Here is a 25487-nt window from a genome sequence, read left to right on the forward strand (position 1 = left end):
CAGGTGCATTTTTAAATGAAATAGTCTTAGGTTCCAACCAGGAACAAAGATTCCTGATCTTCATATTCAGGAAGAGAACACCCATTCTTGACAGTTCCACTTTAACTCTTTGATGTGCTTTCAATATACTACAGTTTTACTATGACACGGTAATCAGGACAGAGCCAGCTTCCTCTGTGGTTTCACTGAAAATGCTGAAATGTGAACCATTCGCATCGCCTCAGCATTGGTCTCACTGCAGTGTGCCCCTACTCCCAAGGTACTGCTATTGCAGGAAAGAAGTGTGACAGGCTGGAGATGGAGGATGAGGAAGGCTACACTGCTTTAAATTTACGACCCACAGCTTCAGTTATTCCTCCTGGATACTTGAGCAGCAAGAAGTGTTCTGCATTTAAGGCTCCAGCCAGTTGTGTTACAGTAGACAGTAAGTACAGATGGAAATTAACTTTTCTATCTATATCAGGGTATAACATGCATTTGCAGGTTCATGATGGTTGCTTTAAAATTTTTCTAAACTTCATAGTATATTCTTAGATAAATGTTCATAGAAACAGCAGAGAGAATAATCATTATGTCTTGTGTACTGTTTATGATGACAGATATTTCTTTCCAAAGCCTATCTTTACTCCAATTATTTTTGTCCGTTTGCTTCAGCACAAATGACAAATCACACCTTCCTACTTATTTTTTTTTTCTTTTTGGAAGGACTCATTTATTACAGGAGGGTACTACAAGAAAGGAAGGCACTATATTTTTATGAAATAATGTAGGCCCTGGAGATGGAAGCAATTTCCTTAGCTATGGGGAGTAGAAAGGTGCCTTGTTCATCAGTCTTAACAGTTAATATAAGCTCTGATAGGAGCATATATTTTCACTTGTTTATACTTAACGTTTCCCAATAAAGTGCCTGAGTGTTAACTAAGGTAGTGGATTATGCCCATAGAATGCCTGAGACCATAAAATGATGATTTCACCACAAGGCTTATTGGTGAAATAAATATCATTTCTGCTATTTGCAGGTTGAATAGAGTAAAGACTAAATTAACATCACTCTGGTGCTGTCTGGAAAAGATCTAGGGCTATATATTGAGAAAGATGACTTGAACAAAGAGGATGGAGGAGAAGCTGTTGAGAAGCAGCAGCCAGAAAACCAAGGATAAAATATTAGGGAGTCTGATCTAGGGACAGAGCTGCTCAGAAAGAAACTGGTTGGCAAGCTCAGAAAACTTTCTAAATGGTCTTTTGATTTGCACAGAGAACACATATAGTAGACAGTCTTATGACCAAATCAGGTTGGGAGGGACCTTTATGGTCCATCTTTTCCAATCTTTTGCTCAAAAGGGCCAGCTCTAAAGTCTGATCAAGTCACTCAGGGCCTTGTCCACTTGAGTTTTGGAAACCTCCAGGGATTAAGATCTCACAGCCTCTCTGGGACTTGTTCCATTGTTGCAGGGGAAGAATTCTCTCTCCTTATATCTAATCAGAAGTTTCCCTGAAGCAACATGTGACTGTTATATTGCGTCCTTTTGCTGTGCCTCTCTGAGAAGAGTCTGGCTCCATCTATAAAGCCCTTTTAGGTAGTGGAGGGCTGAAATTAGGTTCTCCCTTAGCACCCTCTTCTCAAGACTAAACAAGCCTAGGTCCTTCAGCCTCTCTATAGGGCCCTGACCAACTTATTGTTCCTCTGATGGACTCCTTGCAGTTAGCTGACATTTCTCTTGAACTGGGAAGCTCAGTAATGGACACAGTATCCCAGATGTGGCTTCATGATTGTCAAGTAGAGGGGAATAATCACTTCTCTCGACCTGCTGGCTGCAGTCTTGTCGATGCAGCCCAGTGCTGATCAGCTTTCACTGCTGCAAGGACACACTTGACTCACATTAAACTTGTCCACCAGGACCCTGAACCGTAGCTGCTCTCTAGCCAGTCAGTCCCCTGCCTGTACTGGTGCAGAGAGATGTGGTGCTGATCTCCACATTTGCCTTCATTCCTAAGATTTTTAGGTCATTTTTAAAGGAAGACCTCCCCTTTTGGCGTATCAGTCACCACCATGATGTGGTGTTATCTGTAGTTTCTTCAAATTACCTTAACTGGTGAGGGTTAAGGTAATCTCCCTTAACTTGGGCGATGTAAATTTTAGTTGCCAAGTCTATCTGGACTTCTAGGAACCTCTGGAGGGTAATTCTTCAGACCTAACAGAAGGTTAGTTCTCTGGAGGTCCTTGCTCTGCTGCACTGGACTCAATTAATAGTTTTCAATTAACCTGAACACTCTAAATAGCTGTGAAAGGGTATTACAAAAAATGTCAGAGCATGGCTTCATGAAAGGGAAAAAAACATGTATATATCTATATACACGAGAAAATAATGAAGAGGATCTGCTATAGAGCTATCAAGCTCCAAATGTAACAGGTTAAAAAGACAGATAAAGTAACTGGCTAACTGATATTTCTCACTGCAATTATTGATCTAATAAGGGTTTGCCTCCTGAACAACCACTGTGTGTTCATGTCTTCTAATGAATATTTATAATATACGGTAAAAGAGATATGTTTCTGTTATCATCAGATCTCTTCTAAGGTGTATGCAAGTTAATTTGTCAATCAAAACAGAAAATAACAGAGAAGATTGTTTTCTCCTTGCATATCATGAAAGCATTGATCCACAAAATGTTTTAATGAACAAGAATAGCACTTACCTTGACATTTGTGAGAATATTAAAGATTGCATGAATAAATAACAGGAAATAAACATAACTTTAAGCACTACAACTGAACTGAACCATGACATTTCAATTTCCGTAAGCCTTGGATCTTCTAGTTATTTGCATCGATGACACATCAGAGCCTCTAGGACTTTGTTCTTGGGTTTGACTTCTTATTGTTATTTTGTTTCTGTGATCTACACTCTATGGTGTTTTTTAGAAGCAAGTCATTTGCAAAATTGATCCCATTTGAGATTCTTCCTTTTCTTGTCAAACAGCAGTATGTGTGTATATATACATATATGTATATGTATGTTTAAAAAATAAAATATTTTAATCAGGGGAAAATCAGCTGAAAATCAGCTATAAAATTCCTGAGAACTCTATTCTTGATTTGGCATTGAACCTCAGTGAAAAACTGGAGAAAGAGCCTGAAGAAACAGGCACAGTTTAATGTTCAAACATTGCAATCATTTAGAAATCCCAATCATATGTTCCAGAATTAATTATCCAAAGCTAGACGGTAATTTTTCCCTCTCAAGGTGGAGAAATCTTAGATACTGTGGGAACTGCAAAATCTAACCTGTTTACTTGCTTCATGAGAAGTTTCACTTTGAATTACTGAAGCCACTGTTAATAGACATTCTCAGAGAATAAACAGATATTTCTCAAAATGACTGCATGAAATTCAGAACAGCAATAACAAAAACTGTAGTAAGAAAAAAAAAGAGGCTCTGCAGATGAGAAAAAGATGAACTGGCAATGTCAGATAGGAGGTAATACCACTGTGTGGTGAGGAGAGATGCTGGTTTTGTTGCTGAATGTGATTTTTGTTTGTTTCAGGAGCCTCTGCCACATCTCCTATATGGCGGCCAGTGGCTTTTGCTTTCCTCGCTTTGTGCCTGGTGCTGCTGATAGGGCTGGTAGTCCTGCTGGCCTTGTGTAAGTACTGTAGACTCCCAAACTGCTGCTGTGGGAGCGATTTCCAGCTGTACAACTGCTTCTACTGCCCCTGCAGACTGTCCCTGGTGTCCCTGTTCCCACAAGAGAAATAATACAGCAAGAAGGGCAATAGTGTGGCTCTCCCACAGCAGTTGTCCCACAGCTGAGTGTCAGCACACATAACTTGCACTCAGTAATATCTGCATTTACAGCTACCATAACCCTAACGGTTAATACAAGACCTAAACCTAACTAGCCCTAACCCTTAACCTTAACCCTAACCTTAATGACCCTAATCCTAACACTAAAGCTAATGGCCAGCCCTACTTCTATCCTTAAACATAAACCCAACCCAAACCCCAATCCTAATCCTAAATCCCTAATCCTAACCATAACCCTAAGGGTTACACTAATGCAAGACCTAAACCTAACTAACCCTAACCCCTAACCTAACTGTAACCTCAATGACACTAATCCTAACACTAAAGATAATCCCCAAACCTATTCCTATCCTTAATCATAAACCTAACCCCAACCCTAATCCTAATCCTAAACCCCTAAACCTTGCCATAAAACCTAACCCTAACACTAGCTCTAACCCTAACTGCTGACTAATCCTAACCCTAAACCTAACTCTAAACCCTGACCCTAACCCATGGCTGAAACACTTCGTTTTCACAGCTAGCTGCTCACCTCATCGGCCGTACTATCTGTGTAACAGTGCCCCCCTGTGGCTGATACCGGAATATTTCACAATTACAGTTCCCTCTTCTTGGATCGCAAGTTTTTTGCAGGAAAGGCAAACCTGGCATCAAAGTGTGGTGACTGATGCATTTGCCTAACGATTACAGCAGATTTTCCATAGCAACATTTTAATTAAAAACCAAAGCTGATGTCACATTACGTTTGGAAGGAGAGAAAGGCTGTACCTGGCTTCTCTTTTTTGGCAGGAGGGAAGCAGTTTTAAGTACCCAAAATAAACACTCAAGGTGGTCTGTGTCATCACAGAAATGTTAGCTCAGAAGCAATTCTTCATATTTCTAATCTGACACCTGCCCTTTCCTCCCCAGCATTCAAAGCTGGACTACCACCAATCCCAGATAAACTCATCTGTAGCTTTGTGCAGATGACTATTGAAAATCTTCAAGGGCCCTCACCTTCCCAGGTGACCTTTTCCAGACCTGCACAGCTCTCCTGGTGAAGAAAATGTGGATGATGTACACACAATGGTGGGCATACATATGAAGCAGACAAAAAAATAAAAAAAAAATAAAAAAAAAAATAAAAAAAAAAATTAAAATGCCAAAAGCTACAAATTAAAGCTAGAATTACAACTACAATTTTTAAAAAACAATCTTTGATAAACACTTCCATGCCTTTCAGTTTTTCAGATTTCCAAAGACCCTGAGGAAGGAAAAAAGCTGCAGGAAATGAGGGAAGCATTGTGTTTTGAAGGGAAGGAGAAAAATGGTAAATGTTGTTGTTATGTAAATAAACACAAATCACCCTCTTTTCAGAGCCCACTGACTGAAAGACTATAGAATCACAGGGGAAAGGTCTCATCGGTTAGTGTCTTTTTTAACTGTGGTAGTATTTGAGATATGGGTATGTGAACACTAACATGCAAAACAACTTGTCTCTCATCCCTCAAGAGCTCAGCTGACTCATGACTGCACTTAATCTTTTCTCAGTCAAACCAGTAGCTAAAAGCCCTGTATTCCTTGCAGCTCTGCATAATACTCTCTTTGATTTTTAGAAACAAGTTGTGCTCTCTGTCCAGCAAGCTGGCAAAACAGCGGAGCTGACAACTGCTTCTACATTTCAAAGCAGAAGAAAACATGGAAGCAAAGCCAGGAGTTCTGTTCCTCAAGAAACTCCACTCTTCTTGTACTAAAAGACAAAGCAAAGATGGTACAGTCTTAACTTCATGCATTCCTTTATGTCATGTGTTTTAACTTACAGCAATCCTGCAGGCAGAAAATAGTTTAGTCATTTACAGTGCATGTATTTAGTTTCCTCTGAATCAAGTAGCCTTCCTGCAAGTCACAAGATTGTAATGACTTGCAACACTTTCTAAATTGTGTGCTGTGAGAAGCAGTGAAATTATCTATTAAGATAAATAGAATAAGCCATTGTACAAAATACCTTAGTTAGCTAATACTTCATGGAGAAAATAAAATGCATATTATTAGCATGAGGGAGAGACCCAGCACACAGAATACATGTTTTTGTTATCTCTTTCCACAAGTTTTATTACTGAGGGGTCCCAGTGTCAAAATCTGGAGAGTGGATGATTCACCATGGTCCTGTTCGCACATCGCAGTGCAATGTGACTATAAAGGGTTGCTTTCTGGCCTTGTGTTAGACCCTCAAAGAGTGGTGGTAATGATGGCATAAAGACCAGACAGCAGAGGATTATATTGTGATGACTGGAAAAGGTTTATGAAATTAATAATTTTAATTAGACTTGCTAATTTGGGTGTATTTTTCTGACTAATAAGAAATCTGTAATTTGCTGTCAACCATATTTCCCTTTTTGTACACAGATATATGGGAATCTCTTTTTCAACAGCTGTTAAGCCTACACAAAGCCCAAATATGCTTATTTTCTTGTTGCTACCTAAAACTTTTAAAAGGAAATAAGTTTCCCTGGAAATCTGCCTCCTTTTGCCAGATGAAGTTAATTTCAGTTGAGGGTTCTCAGCATTTTTATTTTAAGGCACAAAGGCTGGACTTTTGGATTATTTAATTTAAGTGAAAATCAGATGGGAAGGGAAAAATAGAAAGGGGAGAAACAGTTTATTATTGAATTTAGCAGCATCCTGAGGACAAAATCACAGATCACACTGTTGGGAGACACCGGAACACTACATCTTCAATGCTGAATTCCAGAGATGATTTTGGTATGCTATATGAGTCTTTGGCTAGTTTGATTCCAGATGTCTGGGTGCTTGATTTTTCTTTTGTGTTTTGTATATGTAGCTGCAGCCAGACTGAGGCCAGATCAGTTTAAGCCAGATAGGGTTCTTATATTTTGGATGAGTCCCTAAACATGCTACTGAGCAATAGTAGAGCATCTGGAGGATCTGAACAGGCTAAGATGCTGAGAAACCTCTTGGGTAGCACTTAGACACCTAGGTGCCTAAGCATAGGTTTCTAGGGTGATCTGAGATGCCCAGGGGTATTCTCTTTGACTTCCAAATAATGCCTCAGCAAGGCACAGCTGTCCCACAGGTTCTGGGTCTTGTCTGTCAGCCATATGTAAAGACCTCAGGCAGGTTGGAGAATCTCAAAAGGTGCTAGGGGCCTGTATTTAGGCAATAGACTCTGTCCTCTAGGCTGGGATTCATCTCACCTACCTTCAAGCACCTACAGTGTAAGTGATTTGCAACTTCAGAGCTACTTCCTCAGGCTCCGTTACAGCCGGTGGGAGATCTGGCCAGTCACTGCTCAGTAACATCCTACGGAGTGAGATAAACCACTTCTGAGGCTTGATTGGATCTGTTGGCCAGATCTCTGCTGACTCTAATTAGGGCTTAAACAGCACTCACATGTCTACATCTGAACCACAGATAACTAAAGGCAGTGTAGACACCTAAAGGCAGACTAGAAAAAGCTGGGTGGTTTTTGTTTGTTTGTTTTTTGTTTAGTTGTTTTTTTCTTTAAAGAAGCAGTGTTTTTACACATCCGTGTTACATTTGTCTTGTGACAATTCAATAAACAATGGTATTCAAATGATCCCATAATCAGAGCAGTCAGCACTGCCTCGTGGAATACAAGCATAGATGACAGGTTACCCTCCTATTGAGTAAGAATTACTTCCTTTGGTTGCAGAACCTTCACAGCTGGAAGATACAGGAGCTTAGATCTTATTTTTGAAATATTGTTGTGATGATTTTCTCATACCTACAGATTTCTCTGCCACAGGATTCACAGTTTTACTGGGTTGGATTGTCATACGTATCTGAAAGGAACAGTTGGTACTGGGAGGATGGAACATCTTTTTCAAAAGAAGTGACAAATTGGTAAGCATTCATAACTTAAGACCAGTGTGGCTCTACCCAATGGGCCCCATAAAATAATTGAAACTTGTGTTTCCTCTTACTTTCCCATGTTTGTCATACATGCAATGACAAAGGAACATGGAGACCATAGTCTCTCCTATGGAGCTCCAAATTTGTGTCCTGTATAAGGAACAATGGGTGGCAAAATACAGTTCTATCACACGCATCAGACCCAAAAGGACCACCTAGCACAGATAAAATAGCTCTAAGGGGGGAAATAATTCTACATTCCGGTGTCAAATAAGTATGATTACAAATGTTCCAAATATAGATCACATTATTTTATCAGGACATAATTAACCCATATCTTTTAATTTGCTAGGGTTATGTTATATGACAACTTCTTCTGTGCCTCCCTATACGGACAGATTATTTATGCCAGCCACTCCTGTTCAACAAAGCAATTATGGATCTGTGAGAAAGGGGCCGTTCATTTCACCTGAAGAAGCATTGCAAGAAGGGATGTGGGATTTGCCACTGTGAGATGCCAACATTAGGAACTGCAAGTTTTAGATATATTTTTGTTTGTTTATCATGCAGTTTTCTCAGAATCGTGACACAAATGGACAGGTCATTAGGGACTAAATCTTCTTCTTTGTCTGCATTCTCCCTCACAGGCTCACAAATTAGAGGGAAAATAAGCTACAAAGCTAAAAACTACATGCCTGGGAAGAAACTTTAAAGAATTAGCTATAGTCAAACAATGACCCTTCCATGTCTCTCCAGATTGACAACCACACATTCTCACAGATCTCTATGTTTCTTGAGCTTCAGTCAGTTTTTTACACTAACACCTGCCAGTCATAAACCAGTCCAACTACATTCTTGATAGTTCTATTTACTGAATTACGTACTGTACACACTAACTACTATCCACACATAATCCTCTTCTAGATTAGTTTGCCTAGACATGCCTTCTTTCCTAAATCCGGTCTTCCAACTGTTCCCCTGTTTGAGCTACAGGGATACAGAAATAACACAAGGCCTATTTATCCATAAAATTATTTTCATATATGCATTAATATTTATAGAGATAAAAGGACATTTGTGAGAAGACTACAGGGAATCCCTAGAAGCAATCTCTGTGAAAGTTAGAGTCAAATACAATGATTAGATTAAAACATTACCTGAATACCTTCAGTGATGTCATAACATCGATTGTGATAAAAATAGCAGTGAGGATAATAATTATGCGCTCCATTCAGAATTACACACAATCAGTACTCAAACTGATGCAGAATCTATTTCCACAGATCTTAGTTGAGCTCTTGCATTATATCCACACTGTTTGGGATCTTTGGAACCCAAGGTACATACTACATGTGTGTTATTAAAGCATTTGTCATGCTTCTTGAAATAAAATTATGTAGTCACTTTTCTTGATGGAGTTCCATTGCATGAGTTCTTTGGAGCTTTGTATGTCAGCATCTGTTTTGTATTGCATATGCATATATTCTTTATGTGTATATACACCTTGCATCCATGTGTATACACCTTAGTATCTGGAGACTTTCCATAAAATAAATGAAAAAAATAATAAGGTGTCTTTAATATTCAGTATTTCCCTGGGAAATATTTTCAAAGACTGAAGCATTTCCTTGGTAAAAAATGAGTCCTTCTTCCTAATGTGCCAAAATATGTTTTTGAACTGAAGAAACTCACTATACTCAGCAGAGCCAAGACATGACCGATGGGCACAAGTACTGGTTAAACTATCTAGAATTCCTTTCTATTGCAGTTAGAAGTGCAAGGTACAACACAAGAAAGGTATGCTTCGTGTGTTTCAACCCATTTAACTTGAAAAAAATAATAACTAACAGCAGGCATCTAAGCTGGCACATTTTACTGATTTTTCTTCCCATAAATTAACACTTGATTTTTTTTCTAGTGATCTGCTATACACCTTGGCTTGGTGGCTGCATTGTTACAAGAAATGTTAGTGTCTGGGTTTCTTCCTGACTGCTGGATGTGACTTTTTAGGGAGCATTCACTATTATTGCAGCAAGGTCAAGTCCGTGGTGATAACGTGCAGGGTACATTTCTTTAGTTTCTATGACTGGATGATCTTTATAGACTATTTCCATAACTTTATATAGTAAACTCCATTTGGTCTCAGCCCAAATCTTGGCACCAGCAGCTTGGAAAGAGCTTTTTCCCTATTACCAGTGACTTATTTCACAGGGAAGAATTTATAGTATGTAGTACTGGAAATTCAATCAAATCCACTATTTCATCCAGTCTGCCTTCTATCTCAGATGCTGTCAGCATTCTGCTGACTACACATCTATGGAGCCCAAGACACAAGCTGCTCAAGGAGGTCCACTGTCTCTGGGGACAGTGGAGGACCACAATCTTTCCATGGCACTGGGAAGTTCAGAGAAGCGGTTCATCTGAAACATGTTTTGTATGGAAAATAAAACCTAGTATTGTGTATTAAGTGTGAGAGTACCAAAGCCTTGGTAGAAACTGAGAAATCATAAATCTTGAAAGGTTTGGGAACTAAAGAGAAGTTGTCATCTTCAACATCCCTTCAAACAGGACATGGACAGTGAAAAAGCTAGAGGTGAAGTGAATAAAGGGGGAACGAGCCCTGCAGTGCCATTCTGAAGTGGAAGGAGTATAACAGCTTCACATTTGCCCATCTACTATGAGATTACCAAGTCAGTGAAAGGAGAGGAGCCTAAATGTCAGCTACAGAACAGAAAAAAGTAGAGTTCTTGAGTGCCAGGAAAGTGGGTTCAGAAATAAAAGAGTTGAATCAAACACCCCGCTGCATGGTGCATATTCATGTCCCGCACTACACTCTCTGCTCCAGGCCCTGCACCGAGTGCAGCCTCTCTCATTCCCAATAGCCTCCATCATCCTTGTTACAAGCACACCCACTGCCCTGGAGGGGTTCACACTTGTCAGTAGATGCTGGTGCTCACAGGCTGAAATGCACTGTCAGCAAGATGGTGTCAATCCATGTTCACAGACACTGTCTGCAGAAAGCAGCAAAGACAAATATCCCAGCCATTCATCAGTCAGCCAGTTTACCAAAGAATTTGATGCTTATCTGTCCCTGTGCCTTCCTTCTCTGTTTCTATTTTCTGTTTCAAATCAGAACCTTAAAACATTTAATCATTATAACATCTTTCACTGATATGCTTTTAAATCAGTAAAAGGTGACTAGAAGACTACAAGAAGGTGCCCAGGAGCACAACTACAATGGCAGACATGGGTCCATCTCTTTATCAGCAAGTGCTGCTTTGGAGCCCTCTTTCTTGTCCCCATATACATACTTATGCTCTGCCTAGGCTGATTATAGCACTAATGGAGGCAACTAACAGGAACTGCAGCAAGGGAAATCCCAGTTAGACACACAGAGAACATTCTTCACAGCTCGGGTGGCCAAACACAGCAAAATATACCCAGAGAGGCTGGGAGATCTCTGTCCTTGGAGGCTGCATGAACTTGACTGAACAAGTCCTTGGGCAACTCCATGAGAGTTCAAAACTGCCATAGTTTTGAACAGGAGGTTGAACCACATGACTTCCAGCGGTTCCTTCCAAATAATGACACTTAAGACACGAGTCGTAAGTCTTAAGACACCATGATTCTGCCATGAATCTTTTCTTGGAGGTGCCTGGACTCCTTGACACAAGTCTCAGCTCTGGTTCATGCATCTCTAATGACAGGCTTCCATTACACAATCTCACTATCTCCCTCACCGATTCACATCACTCTAAGCCTGTCTGGTCTTTCCCACACTGTCTTCTGTTCTTAACAGCATCTTTCAACTGCTATTATCTTGTCCATGGGTCATGGTCCTTCACTTTGTCCCTGCCTTTGCTTGATCAGTTTTTGTATTTGTTTTGTGCTAAATTAAACAAACTTCTACTCATCTGAAACATCTGATGCAGTAGGTGAGGTGCCAAACTTTCAGAACCTTCTCTCTTGATATGATGATTTGGATATATCCTATACTCTCCTGTTAGGGGAACTTCCAGAGGAAAAAGGGAAGCATGGACAGCACTGTGCAGAATGGCCAGCAAGCTGTAACCTAAGCTTTGCAAAAAGAAAAATGGGTTCCTACTGTAGCTGGGAGGTACAGAGAATCTGAGTTACTAAATAAAGTACTACCCAGTCTGTTTCTTGCTTTCTAAATCTTTGTCTCCAAGCTACAAGTAAGGGGAACAGATTATGCTATTTTAGGTGGTCTATCATTGTTCTCTCGGGCATTCTCCCCTAAAATTAGCAGTGCATCTTCCCTTCATGCTCACAGATCACAGAGTCATGGAAAGATTTAATTTGGAATGGACCTCTGAATAACTTCTGGTTCAAACTCCTACTCAGCTGGTCTAATTTCAAAGCTATATCAGACAAGCCCAGTCCTTGTCCAGTCAAGTTCAGAAAATATCCAAGGATGGAGATGACACAGCCTCTCTGGGCACCTCTTCCAATATTTGACCACCCTACCTGTAACTTATGACCATTGCTTCATGTCCTTTCACCATCTACCTCTTAAGGTCTGTCTCCATCTTCTCCACAGCCCTTTGATGTAGTGAGAGACTGTAATTGGATTCTCCTTAGTTTTGTCTTCTCCAGGATGAACAAATTCTGTTGTCTGTCTCCATAAATCAAACGCTCCAGCTCCCTAGCATCTTGGTGGGTTTCCCATTCACCAGTTTTAGTTTTATGTGGTTTATGGTTTTGATTTTTCACTGGGGAGCCCAAAGCTGGACATAGTACTGCAGCTGCTTACTCACAAGGGATGGAGACAAGAGAATCATCACACCTCTGCCTGTTAGTTACAGTCTTACTAGGTCATGTCCAGTACTTGTTTAGCCTTTGCCACAAGGGATCACTTCTCTTTTTTGTTAAAGCCTGTCTGTGTCTTTTTTCCGACACTCTAATTTCACATTTCTCCTTCTAAGAAGATGACATTAGACTGTGGACATAATTTTCTACTTTGTGTGATTAAATACCATCAACAGCTTTTTGCGGCTGCAAACTTTGCTCTTAGTTGAACAAAATTGAATAAAGCTCTCAGTTGAATAAAGACATCTAGATTCTTAACCCTTAACACTGAATAATGCAAAAGGCACCGTGCTGAAGTTGAGCTTCATGTCTCTGAGATGAATCAAAGGTGTTTGCTCCGGTTTAAAATATGGAAAGTTTAAAGAAGATGAAAGTCACAGGAAGGCTAGGTGGAAAAGAGGAGAACTACCAGACCATATATTTACTCATGTCAAGGCTGTGTCTCTAGAGCTGGGGATGCAGATCCAGGCTGAGATGTGATGGGTGGGAACAAAGGAGTTCTTCCCCTGAGGGAGGAAAAGGACGAGTCACATGTAACACTTGAATATTAATACTTTGCCTTAGGGTGTTTGAAGTGTGATTCATTCTCCTATCCCCTCCCTCTTTCTGCTTTTCTTTTTGCTTCTCCTTCACAAATCATTCAGCCTGTCTTAGGGGATTGAACCACAAATAAGTCTTCAGATAATGCATACAAATACAAAGGAAGAGGATGGATACACTAATTTAAATCACCTGCCACAGTATCCAACCAGACACTACATGTCCCTGAACATCAACCAAGGTATGACTGACACTTGCTCTTTGAAATTTCTGTACTATGGTAGACAATGACAATAGGAACAATCTCTCTTGGCCAGCTCAGCAAATAAGGAAAATATGTACTTACAGGTTTGATGTTATAGGTTTAATGCACTATTTGTGTTGTTTTGTCCAATAAAAACCAGTACCCATGAATGTAAAAATGCATAGGGTGGAACCACTGCAATTTCTTGCCCTAAATTTCTGTAGGAAAAGACAGGTGGCTTCAGGATCACACTCTGGAATGTAGGAAACAGCTTTAATGTGATTAGTTTCATTTATTGTTTATTTATTATCACAGGAAATGGCTATAGAGACAGGACAATCTGACTTCAATATTATAGGAAAAAAAACTTTTACATTTTGCCCTCTGGACCTCAATTTTTTAGAATCCGCTTACTATTCATACCCTTTAAAGTCAGAAAGAGTGAGGCAGCACTGAATTTAAGCCTGAATGCATAGATTGTGTCATTTCCCATCTTCAAGTGCCACACTCTGCTTGGGCTAAACTGTGTACTTCAAGAGGGCGTCCAGTCTCAGTTAAGTATTTCTTCAGCTGAAGGTCCATCATACTGCATTGCCATGACCATTTGGTGATGGAAACTCTCAAGAACTTTTGAATCCAGGGAAACCTCAGTGGATATTATGGACTCCAGAATTTTCCTGAACTGGGATTCAGTCTGGAGCTGGCACACAACCTGAGCACTGTCTGCCCTGAGAGCAGGAAGGATTTGTGCAAAGTGTAAGATGGTATGCAAAAGCTTCCTTATTCTGTTTGGACAGAGAAGAGTAATACAGTACTGCCAAAAGAAAACAGAAGCATCACCTACTTCTAAGCCAAAGGATCCCTGCAATGCTTCATAGTTTCATCATTTGTCAAAGACAAGGAATCTCCCACCTGTTCTGTTTAAACCATGTCCAGTGTTTCCTTTCAAACAAACCTCTTTAACAGAGGAACCACATCTTCTCAACTTGAATTTGGGTTGATCCTTAAAATATAATACAGACTGGGTGACGAACTCTTTTGAGAGCCACCAGATGGCTCTTCATGGAGGGGTGGAGGTTTGGCAGTGCTGCTGAACAGAGTGCCTGCCCTCATGTAAATTTTTGTTTTCTCCCAGGGCGCTCTATTTCCTTTGCTGAGTGGTGGCCAGTTGTTTGCGCTGTGCCTGGCCCTCACTATCGGAATGATAGTTTTAGGGAAGTGCTGAAATATATGGTGTTCCTTTATTCATATTAACACCTTGGGCACAACTGCATTGAAGAAAGGTGGCAGACTGACTGCAACAAGGACAGTTATAGCTCATCCTCCCCACATATTCTGTCCTTTTCTCTCCTCCTAATTGCCTGCGATGAACACTGTGCATCTTGGTGCAAATAAGGCTTTAAGAGAAGCATTTTTTTTAAGTCTAGACCTGTGCCCAGACCAAGGATATAGAAGTCAAGATGATGTATTTTGGAAAAAGTGGAAGGAATGGATTCTGTCGTCATCCATCTATTACTCATGTATTTGTAATTCAAATTAAATTATAAAATTATTTATTTGCTTTCATAAGTAATTTTGTTGCTTCCCTTCTCCTCTTGTTGTTTGAGTCTCTTTACTCTACTGGAACAGCAGTTCTTGTCTCCTTCCTTTGATAAATCTCTCAAGTTCGTAGACTAACCTTTCATGTTTGTAGAACACTGTCTTGAAGCAGATCATACTACTATGTTAAAAATGGACATGCTTCTATCACTCAGATTCATGAAGAAATGTCACTTTTTCTGTCTGTTTCACTCAGTCATCCCAGTTTACCTGAGATGTGCAAGAGAACTGAAGACTGTCATATTAATATTAGCTTTTATAATATGTGACATGACTGTACCTATACTTTCTGTCACTGAGCCTGGAAGTAGCCATTCTGAGCCATTGCTATCAAAAGCCAGTATCTAAATACTGTTGAAGAACCCTTCTCACTTTCTTCAGTGAAGTTTTTTCAACCTGAAGTATGCTGAGAATTGTAGGTTTTTTCAAAGGCTTATAAAACTTCCTTTAAGATGAGCATGATTTGTTCAAGATACTCCTTCCTAAGCATTTTTTTTTTTGCATTATTTTAGACTTTTATTAGGTTACCAAGTGGCTTGCAAAGGCGTTGTGATTAAACTGCATTTAAAATTTGGAAATCTCTTTATCCATCATTTTCTCATCTGCTAATATCCTCACAGTATGTGACACTGTAGGACCAGAGTTGCATGTGAGCACAGTATTGTAAAAAGTGAATTTGCAATATATGATGAAGCATGTATCACTTAGTAGCATCATCACAGCCTTTTTGTCTCATGAAGAGTATCTTTACAAATTGCAGGTCTCAGAGGTTCTAAGGCACCTGCTGGATATAATGAAAACTTGCAAGGACTAAAGGAGAAATTATGCTTGATGGGTGGCGCAAACAATAACAATGACAGTAAGTAGAGCTACAGTTCACACAGTCTGAAATCTATATGTCAGGCTTTATATCAGATTAAACAAGGGTGTTATATGCTACATCAGATTAAATAATGAGTTAAATAAAAAAAGAAAAAAGAATCCGTGTAGATGTGGCCCACAAAGTGCCATATACATTTCAGCTCTGCATAACTTTGACTTTCCAGGCCTATGGGTGTAGAGGCCTCTACTTTTCCTTTGGCTTTTTTATAAGGAACTGATGGTTTCTCTCTGTTCTAGGACCTGCATGTTCACTCTGACCTGTAAACTGGAGATGGGTTGGAGGTGACACCTGTTTCTACCTTTCAGAAACAGAGGCCACATGGCAGGAAAGTGAAGACTTTTGCTTCTCCCTGAATGCCATCCTTCTTATTCTGAAAAGAAAAAGCAAGTTGGTACGTTTCCAGTCATACAGGTATTTCTTTGCGTTGATATCAACTACTTAAAACTCCTCAGCAGTTAGTAAGTACCTCTTGATGTTACACAGTAACAGAGGTATTGTTCTCAAGGTCTGAGGCAATGCAGACCTGCAGAACACTTAACTGCAAATGTGTGATGATGACATTATTCAGCCAAACAGTGGACATGGGTGTCATGAATCCTGTGAAAGTTATAAACAGTGAGTCTTTCATTCAATAAATGTTTTTGAATAGTCAGAGAGATAGGAGTCTGAAAAGAGTTGTTGCACTGGTCTCATGTTTAGTAGAGATGCCAGACACAAAATGTTCTTGTTTGTGGGCCTGATAAGGAGTTCAGAGGTTTGTTGTCAAATTACCTCCTTTGGTTCTTTCTTGATCTTGGTGATAAATGTTTTGCATTTTTTATAGATTAGTGTATCTCAAATATCACAAAAACAATCTTATTGGATTGGAGTTGATGGTTGGTCTTGGACAGATGACACAAAGCTTTCTACAAAGAGAATGGACTGGTAAGTTTTCTGAACTTAAACAGCTGGTGATTTTAAATGTCTTCTTGCACATTATCTTTCCTGTGAACTGAAGGAGTAGGAAACCAAAATCCCATTAACGGCAAACCTTCAAGGCAGAATACAGCCACAGATAAATTTAGAGTTACATTACTCTTTTAGGTGTGGAGTCTCCTAAACAGAGAAAGAGTCTCAGAAAACTGGAAGTATGAGCAGGAGAAGGAATCAACAAATTAGTGCAACCAGTGACTGCTTTACTATTTAAACCCATTCACTTTATGAAATGTCCCACAACTCTCCAGGAAGCCACCAACACTTGTTTCAAGACAGCCTACCTCCTGCAAAGCCTGCCTACACCTGCCTCTTCTACTCAACCACAATTATTCCAAATTCACTTCTCTCTTGCATGAACATTCAAAAATCTTTATTACACAAAAATAATCAACAGTAGGTGGAGAATACCCATTTACTTTTTCTGTAAAATCTCATCAGCTTACCTGGTGTATTTCTCCTTTACCAACTGTGGGGAAAAAAAAGGAAATTCCCATTCTGTTCTTTGTGAAGTGATCACTGATGCCTCTTCAGGGTCTGGAGAACCTTATTTGAGTGAGGATTCTCCAGTGTCTCCTTGGAAACACGCTCATTTTGTCTTGCAAACTCTTGCACTTCCCAAGGTTAGCAGACAGCAGGAAGAATGACCTGGTTTCTGTCTGGGCAAACCACTGCCTTTCAGTTTCCAGACCCAAATTACCACTTCAGCAATGGTTGGAGTGACAAAACCACTGATGAGTAACTACTGCTATTTTCTGCTTTGATGATGCTCCGTATGTAGACTTTCCTATTTACCTCTTTGACCTGAAGGCAGGTGATTCTTCAGACTTGAATTATATGAGCTGTTATGTTTTTCAATATTTTATATAAACCTTAAAATTACTAAGAAAATTTTGCAGTTATGTATGATAGTCCAAAAGAACTTTGTGTTGTTGTTATTGTTGTTTTTTTATTTTTTGTGGGTTTTTTCTTTTAATTTGTACATGACAGTTGTTAAGAAATTGGTTTAGTTCTTTGGGTTTTTTTGTTGTTTTTGTTTGTTTGTTTATTTTCTAGGATTTCTTTGTTCCCTAAGCAGAACTGTGTGTACCAGTTTTATCTTAACTCAAGAGTTTATAGTGAGAATTGTTATAAGCAACATCCCTGGATCTGTGAGAAGGCAGCAGACCAGTTATCTAAAGAGACTATCAGCAGAAAAAGTACTGGAAGAGTATGCAGAAGATTTTGAGGTTCAGATTTTTCAAAGGGATAAAAAATAATGTTTAAAACAAATTCAGAGCAGAGTGCCAACTTTCTTCCTAGTGTATTCACACAAATACAAAAATGGAAAAGAGACAGAAAGTCTTTACAGATAAAAAGAACCAGCAGTAACAAATACCTAAAAATCAGAGATGAGATATTAGTCTCATTGTTGTAGTTCAGAAACTTCTACCTTAATGATGCCTTAAGCACTATCTACAGTCAAAGAAATAAAAAGTGTAAAGGCCTGCGGGACCACTTCTTGTCACTCTGATTGGAATTTCATGTATATCCATTTCTACCAAGGCTCTCCCTTTAGTTCATTTTACATTACTCAGATAACTAGTCTTCTCTCACTTCTATTTGTAAAGATATACTAACCTTCAGTAACTCTTAACTATTTCCAGCCCTCTCTTCAGCATACTCACTTTCAGTTATTCTATGTTCCTCTAAAACTCTAAGACAAGCTTTCCTCTCCTTTATTACTCAAAGACATGTGGCTCCCTTGTTCACTGCTCGGCAGTGAAGCACCACTCAGCATCTTAATCCTCTTCTTGACTGGGTAGAGTATATAAATTCTAGATATGTTCACAGTTTACTTCCAAATAATGGTGCTTTCCTTTGCTTGCAATACTACAATTTTCCAAGAATACCTAGTAGTCAGGGTTAAATGAGTTTTAATAAACAGTATGCTAATATCATAATCACCATTGAAGTCATGGAGGGAGAATGGGAATAATTATTGGATTTTTACAAGAACGTCATCTGAGGGCCATTAGTCTTCATCTAACATAGAATATGCCCATCCCTTTACCTAACGCATCTCATCATATGAAAGGATGGATATCTGGCATGAATGGTTGCACACTGATTGAATGTGGCATGAATAGCTGTGCTTATAGCTGGAATGCTGTAATGGTATTCAGAAAAGTGTTAATTGCTGAATGGGGAACTGAATTTTCCAATGTATTGGAAACCACATTTTTTTGGTATTATATATTAATTGTCTTTCGGAATGGATGATTTTCTAAATCTAAGTAACTGTAACTGGTGTGTCTTGCTCAGAATCCTGAGGGGAGGGAGAAGGGTAAAAAGCAAGCTCACAACCCTGGACCTCAGGAGAGCAGACTTTGGGCTCTTCAAGGATATGCTCAGAAAAGTCCCATGGGATAAGAGTCTTGGAAGGAAGAGGTGCCCAAGAAAGTTGGTTAATATTCAAGGATTACCTCCTTCAAGCTACAGAGCAGCCTGTCCCAATGAGTAGGAAGTCAGACAGGAATGCCAGGAAGGCCTACATGGACAAACAAGCTGATCTTCACAATACTCAGGCACAAACAGGAAGCATACACAGGGTGAAAGCAGGGACCCGTAGCCTGAAAAGAACACAGAGACTCTGTCTGAGCATGCAGAAATAAGGTTAGAAAAGCCAAAGCCCAAAAGCAATTGAATCTGGTGAGGCATGTCAAAGGTAACAAGGAAGGTTTCAACAAGTACATAGTGATGAAAGGAAGATAAGGAAAAATGTGGGCCCACTGCTGAATCTGACCAGGGACCTGGCGACATAGGATCTGGTAAAGGCTGAGGTACTGAATGCTGCCTTTGCCTCAGTCTTTACTAGCAACACCGATCTTCAAGGAATATGAGGTCCCAGGGACCAGGGAAAAGTCTGAAGCCAGAAAGAGGTGAAAGATCGGGTCAGGGAATACTTAAGCATGCTGGATATGTGTAAGTCCACAGGCCCTGATGGGATGCACCCATGAGTGCTGAAGGAGTTGGCAGACGTCATTGCAAGGCAACTCTCAATATTCTTTCATTGATCATGGCAACTGGGAAAAGTGCCCAAGGACTGTAAGAAAGTAAATGTCACTCCTGTCTTCAGTAAGGGCAGGAAGGAGGACTCAGGGATCTACAGGCCAGTCAGCCTCACCTCAGTCCCTAAGAAGGTGCTGGAACAACTAATTCCGGAAACCATTTCCAGGCACATGAAGGACAAGAAGGTGATTGGGAGTAGCCAGCATGGATTCACCAAGGGGAAGTCATGCTTGACCAACTTCATAACCTTTTATGATGAGATGATGGGCTTGGTAGACAGTGAGAGAACAGTGAATATTGTAGACCTAGACTTCAGTAAGTCTTTCAACACTTTCTACCTTAAGATCCTCATGGAGAAGCTGTTGATGTACAGGCTGGATGAGGAGACAGTGAGGCAGACTGAAACTGGCCAAACAAATGCACCCAGAGAGTAGTGATCAGTGGCATGAAGTCTACAGCTGGAGGCTGGTCACTAGCGGTGTACCCCAGGAGTCAACAGTGGATCTGACCTGATTCAACATATTCATTAATGACCAGGATGACAGTGCAGAGTTTGCTAGTGACACAAAAGTGGGAGGAGTGGCTAATATACCAGGTGATTGTACTACCATCCAGAGGGATCTCAACAGGCTGGAGAAATGGGCTGAGAGGAGCTTCATTCAGTAAGGAGACATGGAAAGTCATGCAGCTGCAGAGGAACAGCCCCATGCACCAGTAAATGCTGGTAGCTGACCATGTAGAAAAAAGCTTCACAGAAAAGGATCTGGAGTTCTAGTGGACACCAAATTAACCGCAAGCCAAAAGTATGCCCTTGTGACAAAGAAGGCAGAGAACTACTTAGTAAGATTCCCTGAGAAGAAGCTCTTGAAGGTGTTGGGGTCAAGGTGTTGGTCGCTTTTTAAGGACCACCTACTAAAAGCATAGGACTAGGCAATTCCAAAATGCCAAAAATCTAGTAGGCAAGGCAAAAAGCCAGGTTAGTTGAGCAGGGATCTTCTTCTTCTTGAAATATGGAGAAAAAATATATTATATGGTTAGTGGAAGCAAGGCCGGGCATCATGGAAGGGCTACTGAGATGATGCTCACCACTGTAGGGAGGAAATTCATGCTGCCAAAGCTCCATTAGAATTGAAGTACTGTGAAGGACTGGCCAGTACTGTGAAGGAAAATTAAAAAAGCCTTTTAAAAATATGTTTATGGCAAAAAGCAAGCTAGAAATAACATTGACCAATTAATTGATGAGCATTGTCACCTTATAAACAGGGACATAGACAAAACTGAGACATTAATGCTTTCTTCACCTCGGTCTTCAACACTAAAGATGGACTTGGGGGCCCCCATAAACTAAGACTAGAGAAACATGGCTGCAAGAATGATAAACTCACAATGAATCTGGAACTTACACTGGATTTGCTACTCCAGGTAGATCCCTACAAGTCGATGGGACCTGATGGGATTCATCCAAAGGTGCTTAAAGAGCTGGCTGATGTCATAGTGAGACCTCTCTCTGATTTTTCAGTGTTGTAGGAAATCTGGAGAGGTCTAAGAAGACTGGAAGCTGGCAAACATTGTCTCAATCGACAAGAAGGGCAACAAGGATGACCGTGGCAACTACACGTCTGTCAGGTTCTCTTCTGTTCCTGGCAAAATCATGGAGAAAATTGTTCTGGGAGTTATCAAAAAACATTTGAATGACAATGCAGTCATTGATCCCAGTCAGCACAGGTTCATGAGGGCAAAGTCCTACCTAACAAACTTAATTTATTTCTACGTAAGGGTACCCACCTAGTTGACCAAGGGAAACCTGTTGACGTGATCTTTTTGGATTTCAGTAAAGTCTTTGATACTGTCTCTCACAGTATCCTCCTGGACAGGATGTCCAGCATACACCTGGGTAAACACACAATGCAGTGGGTGAGCAAGTGGCAGATAGGCCAGGCTCAAAGGGTTCTAGTAAATTGGGTTATGTTGGGCTGGTGGCTGGGGTTCCACAGGGATCCATGTTACGGCCAGCATTCTTCAGTGTCTTCATAAATGACTTAGACTCATGAATTGAGGGAACACTAAGTAAGTTTGCTGATGACACAAAACTGGGGGGAGCTGTTGACACTCTCGAGGGCAGAGAGGACCTGCAGAGTGATCTGGACAAATTGGAAAATTAGGCAATCACCAACCACATGAAGTTCAACAAGGGCAAGTGCTGGATTTTGCGCCTGGGACACAGCAACCCTGGCTGTGCAGAGTGGTGACTGAGAGGCTGGAAAGCAGCTCTGCAGAGAGGGATCTGGTGGTTCTGGTGGACAGCAAGTTGAACATGAGACAACAGTGTGCCCTGGCAGCCAAGAGGGCCAGCTGTGTCTTGGGGTGCATCAAGCACAGCATTGCCAGCTGAGCAAAGGAGGTGATGCCCTGGTGAGACCACATCTGGAATATTGTGTCCAGTTCTGGGCCCCTCAGTTCAAGAAGGACAGGGAACTGCTGGAGAGAGTCCAGCGCAGGGCAACAAAGTTGATTAAGGGAGTGGAGCATCTCCCTAATGAGGAAAGGCTGAGGGAACCGGGTCTCTTTAGTTTGGAGGAGACTGAAGGGTGACCTCATTAATGTTTATAAATATGTAAAGGGTGAGTGTCACGAGGATGGAGCCAGGCTCTTCTCAGGGACAATCAATGATAAGACAAGGGACAATGAGTACAAACTGGAACACAGGAGGTTCCACTTAAATATGAGAAGAAACTTCTTCTCAGTGAGGCTGACAGAGCACTGGAACAGGTTGCCCAGGGAGGTTGAGGAGTCTCCTTCTCTGGAGACATTCAAAACCCACCTGGACACATTCTTGTGTAACCTCATCTAAGTGTTCCTGCTCTGGCAGGTGGATTGGACTAGATGATCTTCTGAGGTCCCTTCCAATCCCTAATATTCTGTGATTCTGTGATTGTCCCGCTCTGCTCTGCACTGGTGCAGCCTCACCTGGAGCACTGTGTGCAGTTCTGGGTGTCACAGTATAGAAAGGATATAAAGCTACTGGAGTGTCCAGAAGAGAGCTATGAAGTTGATGAATGGTTTGGAGGGGAAAGTGTATGAGGAGCGACTAAAGTCACTTGGTTTGTTCAGCCTGGAGAAGACTGAGGAGAGACCTCATCGTGGCTACAGCTTCCTCACAAGGGGAGGAAGAGGGGCAGGCGCTGATCTCTTCTCTTTAGTGACCAATGACAGAACACAAGGGAATGGCAGGAAGATGTGCCAGGGGAGGTGTAGGTTGGACATCAGGAGAAGGTTCTTCACCCAAAAGGTGGTGGAGCACTGGAACAGGCTCCCCAGGGAGGTGTCACGGCCCCAAGCCTGACAGCGTTCAAGAAGAGACTGGACAACGCCCTCAGACACATGGTGTGAACTGTGGGTCTGTCATATGCAGGGACAGGAGTTGGACTTGTGGCCCCTTCCACATCAGGACATTCTATGCCTCTATGATTTTAAGGCTTGTGGTATCCTGGGCTAGATCAGGAGGAGTGCTGCCAGCAGGTTAAGGGAGGTGGTCCTTCCCCTCTGCTCAGCACTGGTGAGGTCACACCTGTAGTGCTGCATCCAGTGCTGGGATCCCCAGTACAAGGAAGATACAGACATACTGGAGAGTGTCCAACGAAGGGACTGAAGCACCTCTCCTATGAGGAAAGGCAGAGAGAGCTGGGATGGTTTATCTTGGAGAAGATACCATTTGGAGGGGAACATGTTAATGTATATAAATACCTGAAGGGAAGGTACAAAGAGGATGGAACCAGGCTCTTTTCAGTGGTGCCCAGTGACAGGACCAAAGGTAATGGGTGCAATCTGAAACAGAGGAGGTTCCCTCTGAACATCAGGAAATGCTTTTTACTGTGACAATGACCAAACACTGGCACTAGTTGCCCAGAGAGGTTGTGAAGTCTGCCTCCACGGAGATATTCAAAAGCCATATGGACATAATCCTGGACAAATGGCTCTAGGTGGTCCTGCTTGAGCAAGGGGTTGGAACAGATGACCTCCAGAGGTCATGCAATCACAGAATGGTTGGGTTGGAAGGGACATTTAAATATTATTTAGAACAGCTCCCCTGGGCAGGGACATCTTTCACCAGGTCAGGTTGCTCAAAGCCCACCCAACCTGACCATGAACACTTCCAAGGAGGTGGCAACCACAACTTCTTTGGGCAATCTATTCCAGTATCTCACCACCCCCATCATAAAAAAAAAATTCTTTCTTATGTCTAATTTAAATCTACCTTCTTTTAGTTTAAAACCTTTCCTCTTGTCCTGCCACTACAGGCCTTTGTAAAAAAGTCTTTCTCCATCTTTCTTATAAGTTTTCTTTATATACTGAAAGGCCACAACAAGGTCTTCCCAGAGCCTTCTCTTCTCCAGGCTGAACAACCCCAACTCTCTCAGCCTTTCTTCATAATGCAGATTTTAAAAAATGCATAGGACTTTTGCCATCATAACATAGGCACACTTATGTTAATTATTTTTTTACTTTCCCTTACAAAATACTGTTTTCCAGCTACACATTTCTTATTTAAAATGTAGAGCACAATTTGTGCTATGACAAGCCTTCAACTTAATTTGAGATCATAAATAGCAGCAAATGTGACTCAAGCATGGTCATTTGATTGTCTATCTCCAGGAAATTTTTTTACCCTCAAAGTTCACCTGTGCATCTTGTGCATTTAAGTGTGTTCCAACTGAGTGATCCAATTCCACATGTCACTACAGTCTGTTTGGTTTTTTTCAGGTGCCCACTCTAAGTAGCTATGTTGTTCTGGGGAAAAAAAAAAAAAAAAAAAAAACAACAAACAAAAAAAACCAATAATTATAAGGCATGAAAGAGGAATAAAACACAGGAAACACTGAACGGGAAGGAAATACTGCCTTTGCTGCTGATGGCTTAATCAGACTTACGTGGTCTTTCTCTACCAAAGAACATTTCACAGCTCTTCATATTTTTGTTTCAAATCAGAACAAAAGGGCAACCCTTCTAAAGAAGGAGTGAGCATTGGCGAGGAGCAGGGAATGCTCCAGAATGGTGAGGAGCAGGGAGAGTAGGTAAGTTTTCTGTGATTGCAAACCACTGACTCTGAATTTCTGAAACAGAAATAGAAATATGCTCCTCTGGAAACATTTAGACAAGCTCTGCATTTTAGTTTTCAAACATAAAACCACAAGTTTCTTTTTGCTAAATTCACAGGACAGGAAACTTAATTTAGCAAAAGGAGAAATCCCGACATGACCTCTTACCAGAGAACTGGAGGATGAGTAACATTTCCTTTTACATTTCTTTTTTTTTAGCATTAAAACTAGTTCTTTCTTCCAAGAGGATTAGGAACAAGATGGTGGTGGAAAAAAAAAATCAAATATTAGAGAGAAGGCAAAAGATTAGACTAATTAAGCTTGAATGCATAGGTTTAAATGCAGGTTCCCAAAATCCTTACTCTTTCTGTAGTGCACGGGGGAAAAAAAGAAAAAAAACTAACCTCTTAACAATATCTCATGGCTTTGACTTTGATTTTAGGTCTAGGACATGAACACTTATTATAAACAAAACCGAAAATCTCAGAAAAACATAAATATTTCACTCAAAGCACCCAATGTGCAGCTGCATTTACAGTGATAAATTCAGTAAATCATCGTGCTTCTCTACTTGTTTCCTTGTTCTCTCAACA

The 25487-nt window shown here is 40.7% G+C and overlaps 1 protein-coding gene and 1 pseudogene across 2 annotated transcripts; both read left to right on the forward strand.

The window, feature by feature from the left end:
* The first annotated feature begins 228 nt into the window (after positions 1 to 228).
* Positions 229 to 9208, forward strand: LOC136110264 (natural killer cells antigen CD94-like). 2 transcript variants are annotated; one of them, XM_065853491.2, is made up of 6 exons: positions 229 to 424; positions 3547 to 3645; positions 5029 to 5115; positions 5402 to 5556; positions 7558 to 7670; positions 8032 to 9208. In XM_065853491.2, exons 1-6 carry the CDS (start codon positions 298 to 300, stop codon positions 8150 to 8152), a joined length of 702 nt encoding a protein of 233 aa, XP_065709563.1. In that variant the 5' UTR covers positions 229 to 297; the 3' UTR covers positions 8153 to 9208. The 2 variants fall into 2 exon arrangements, with proteins under 2 accessions (XP_065709563.1, XP_065709564.1); XM_065853492.2 differs by having other exon boundaries at positions 7573 to 7670.
* A 184-nt stretch (positions 9209 to 9392) lies between these two features.
* Positions 9393 to 20232, forward strand: LOC136103598 (uncharacterized; annotated as a pseudogene).
* Positions 20233 to 25487: the final 5255 nt, after the last annotated feature.

The sequence above is a fragment of the Patagioenas fasciata genome, chromosome 1, assembly GCF_037038585.1.
Source record: "Patagioenas fasciata isolate bPatFas1 chromosome 1, bPatFas1.hap1, whole genome shotgun sequence".
In the NCBI taxonomy this organism is placed as follows: Eukaryota; Metazoa; Chordata; class Aves; order Columbiformes; family Columbidae; genus Patagioenas; species Patagioenas fasciata.

Bases quoted from the DNA above. Each gene is read 5' to 3' on its own strand.
- LOC136110264 (XM_065853491.2), top strand. From the start codon at position 298: ATGGAGGATGAGGAAGGCTACACTGCTTTAAATTTACGACCCACAGCT. The intron at 3,646-5,028 runs GTAAGTACTGTA...CATGCCTTTCAG, and splicing joins GGTAGTCCTGCTGGCCTTGT to TTTTTCAGATTTCCAAAGAC. The intron at 7,671-8,031 runs GTAAGCATTCAT...TTAATTTGCTAG, and splicing joins TCAAAAGAAGTGACAAATTG to GGTTATGTTATATGACAACT.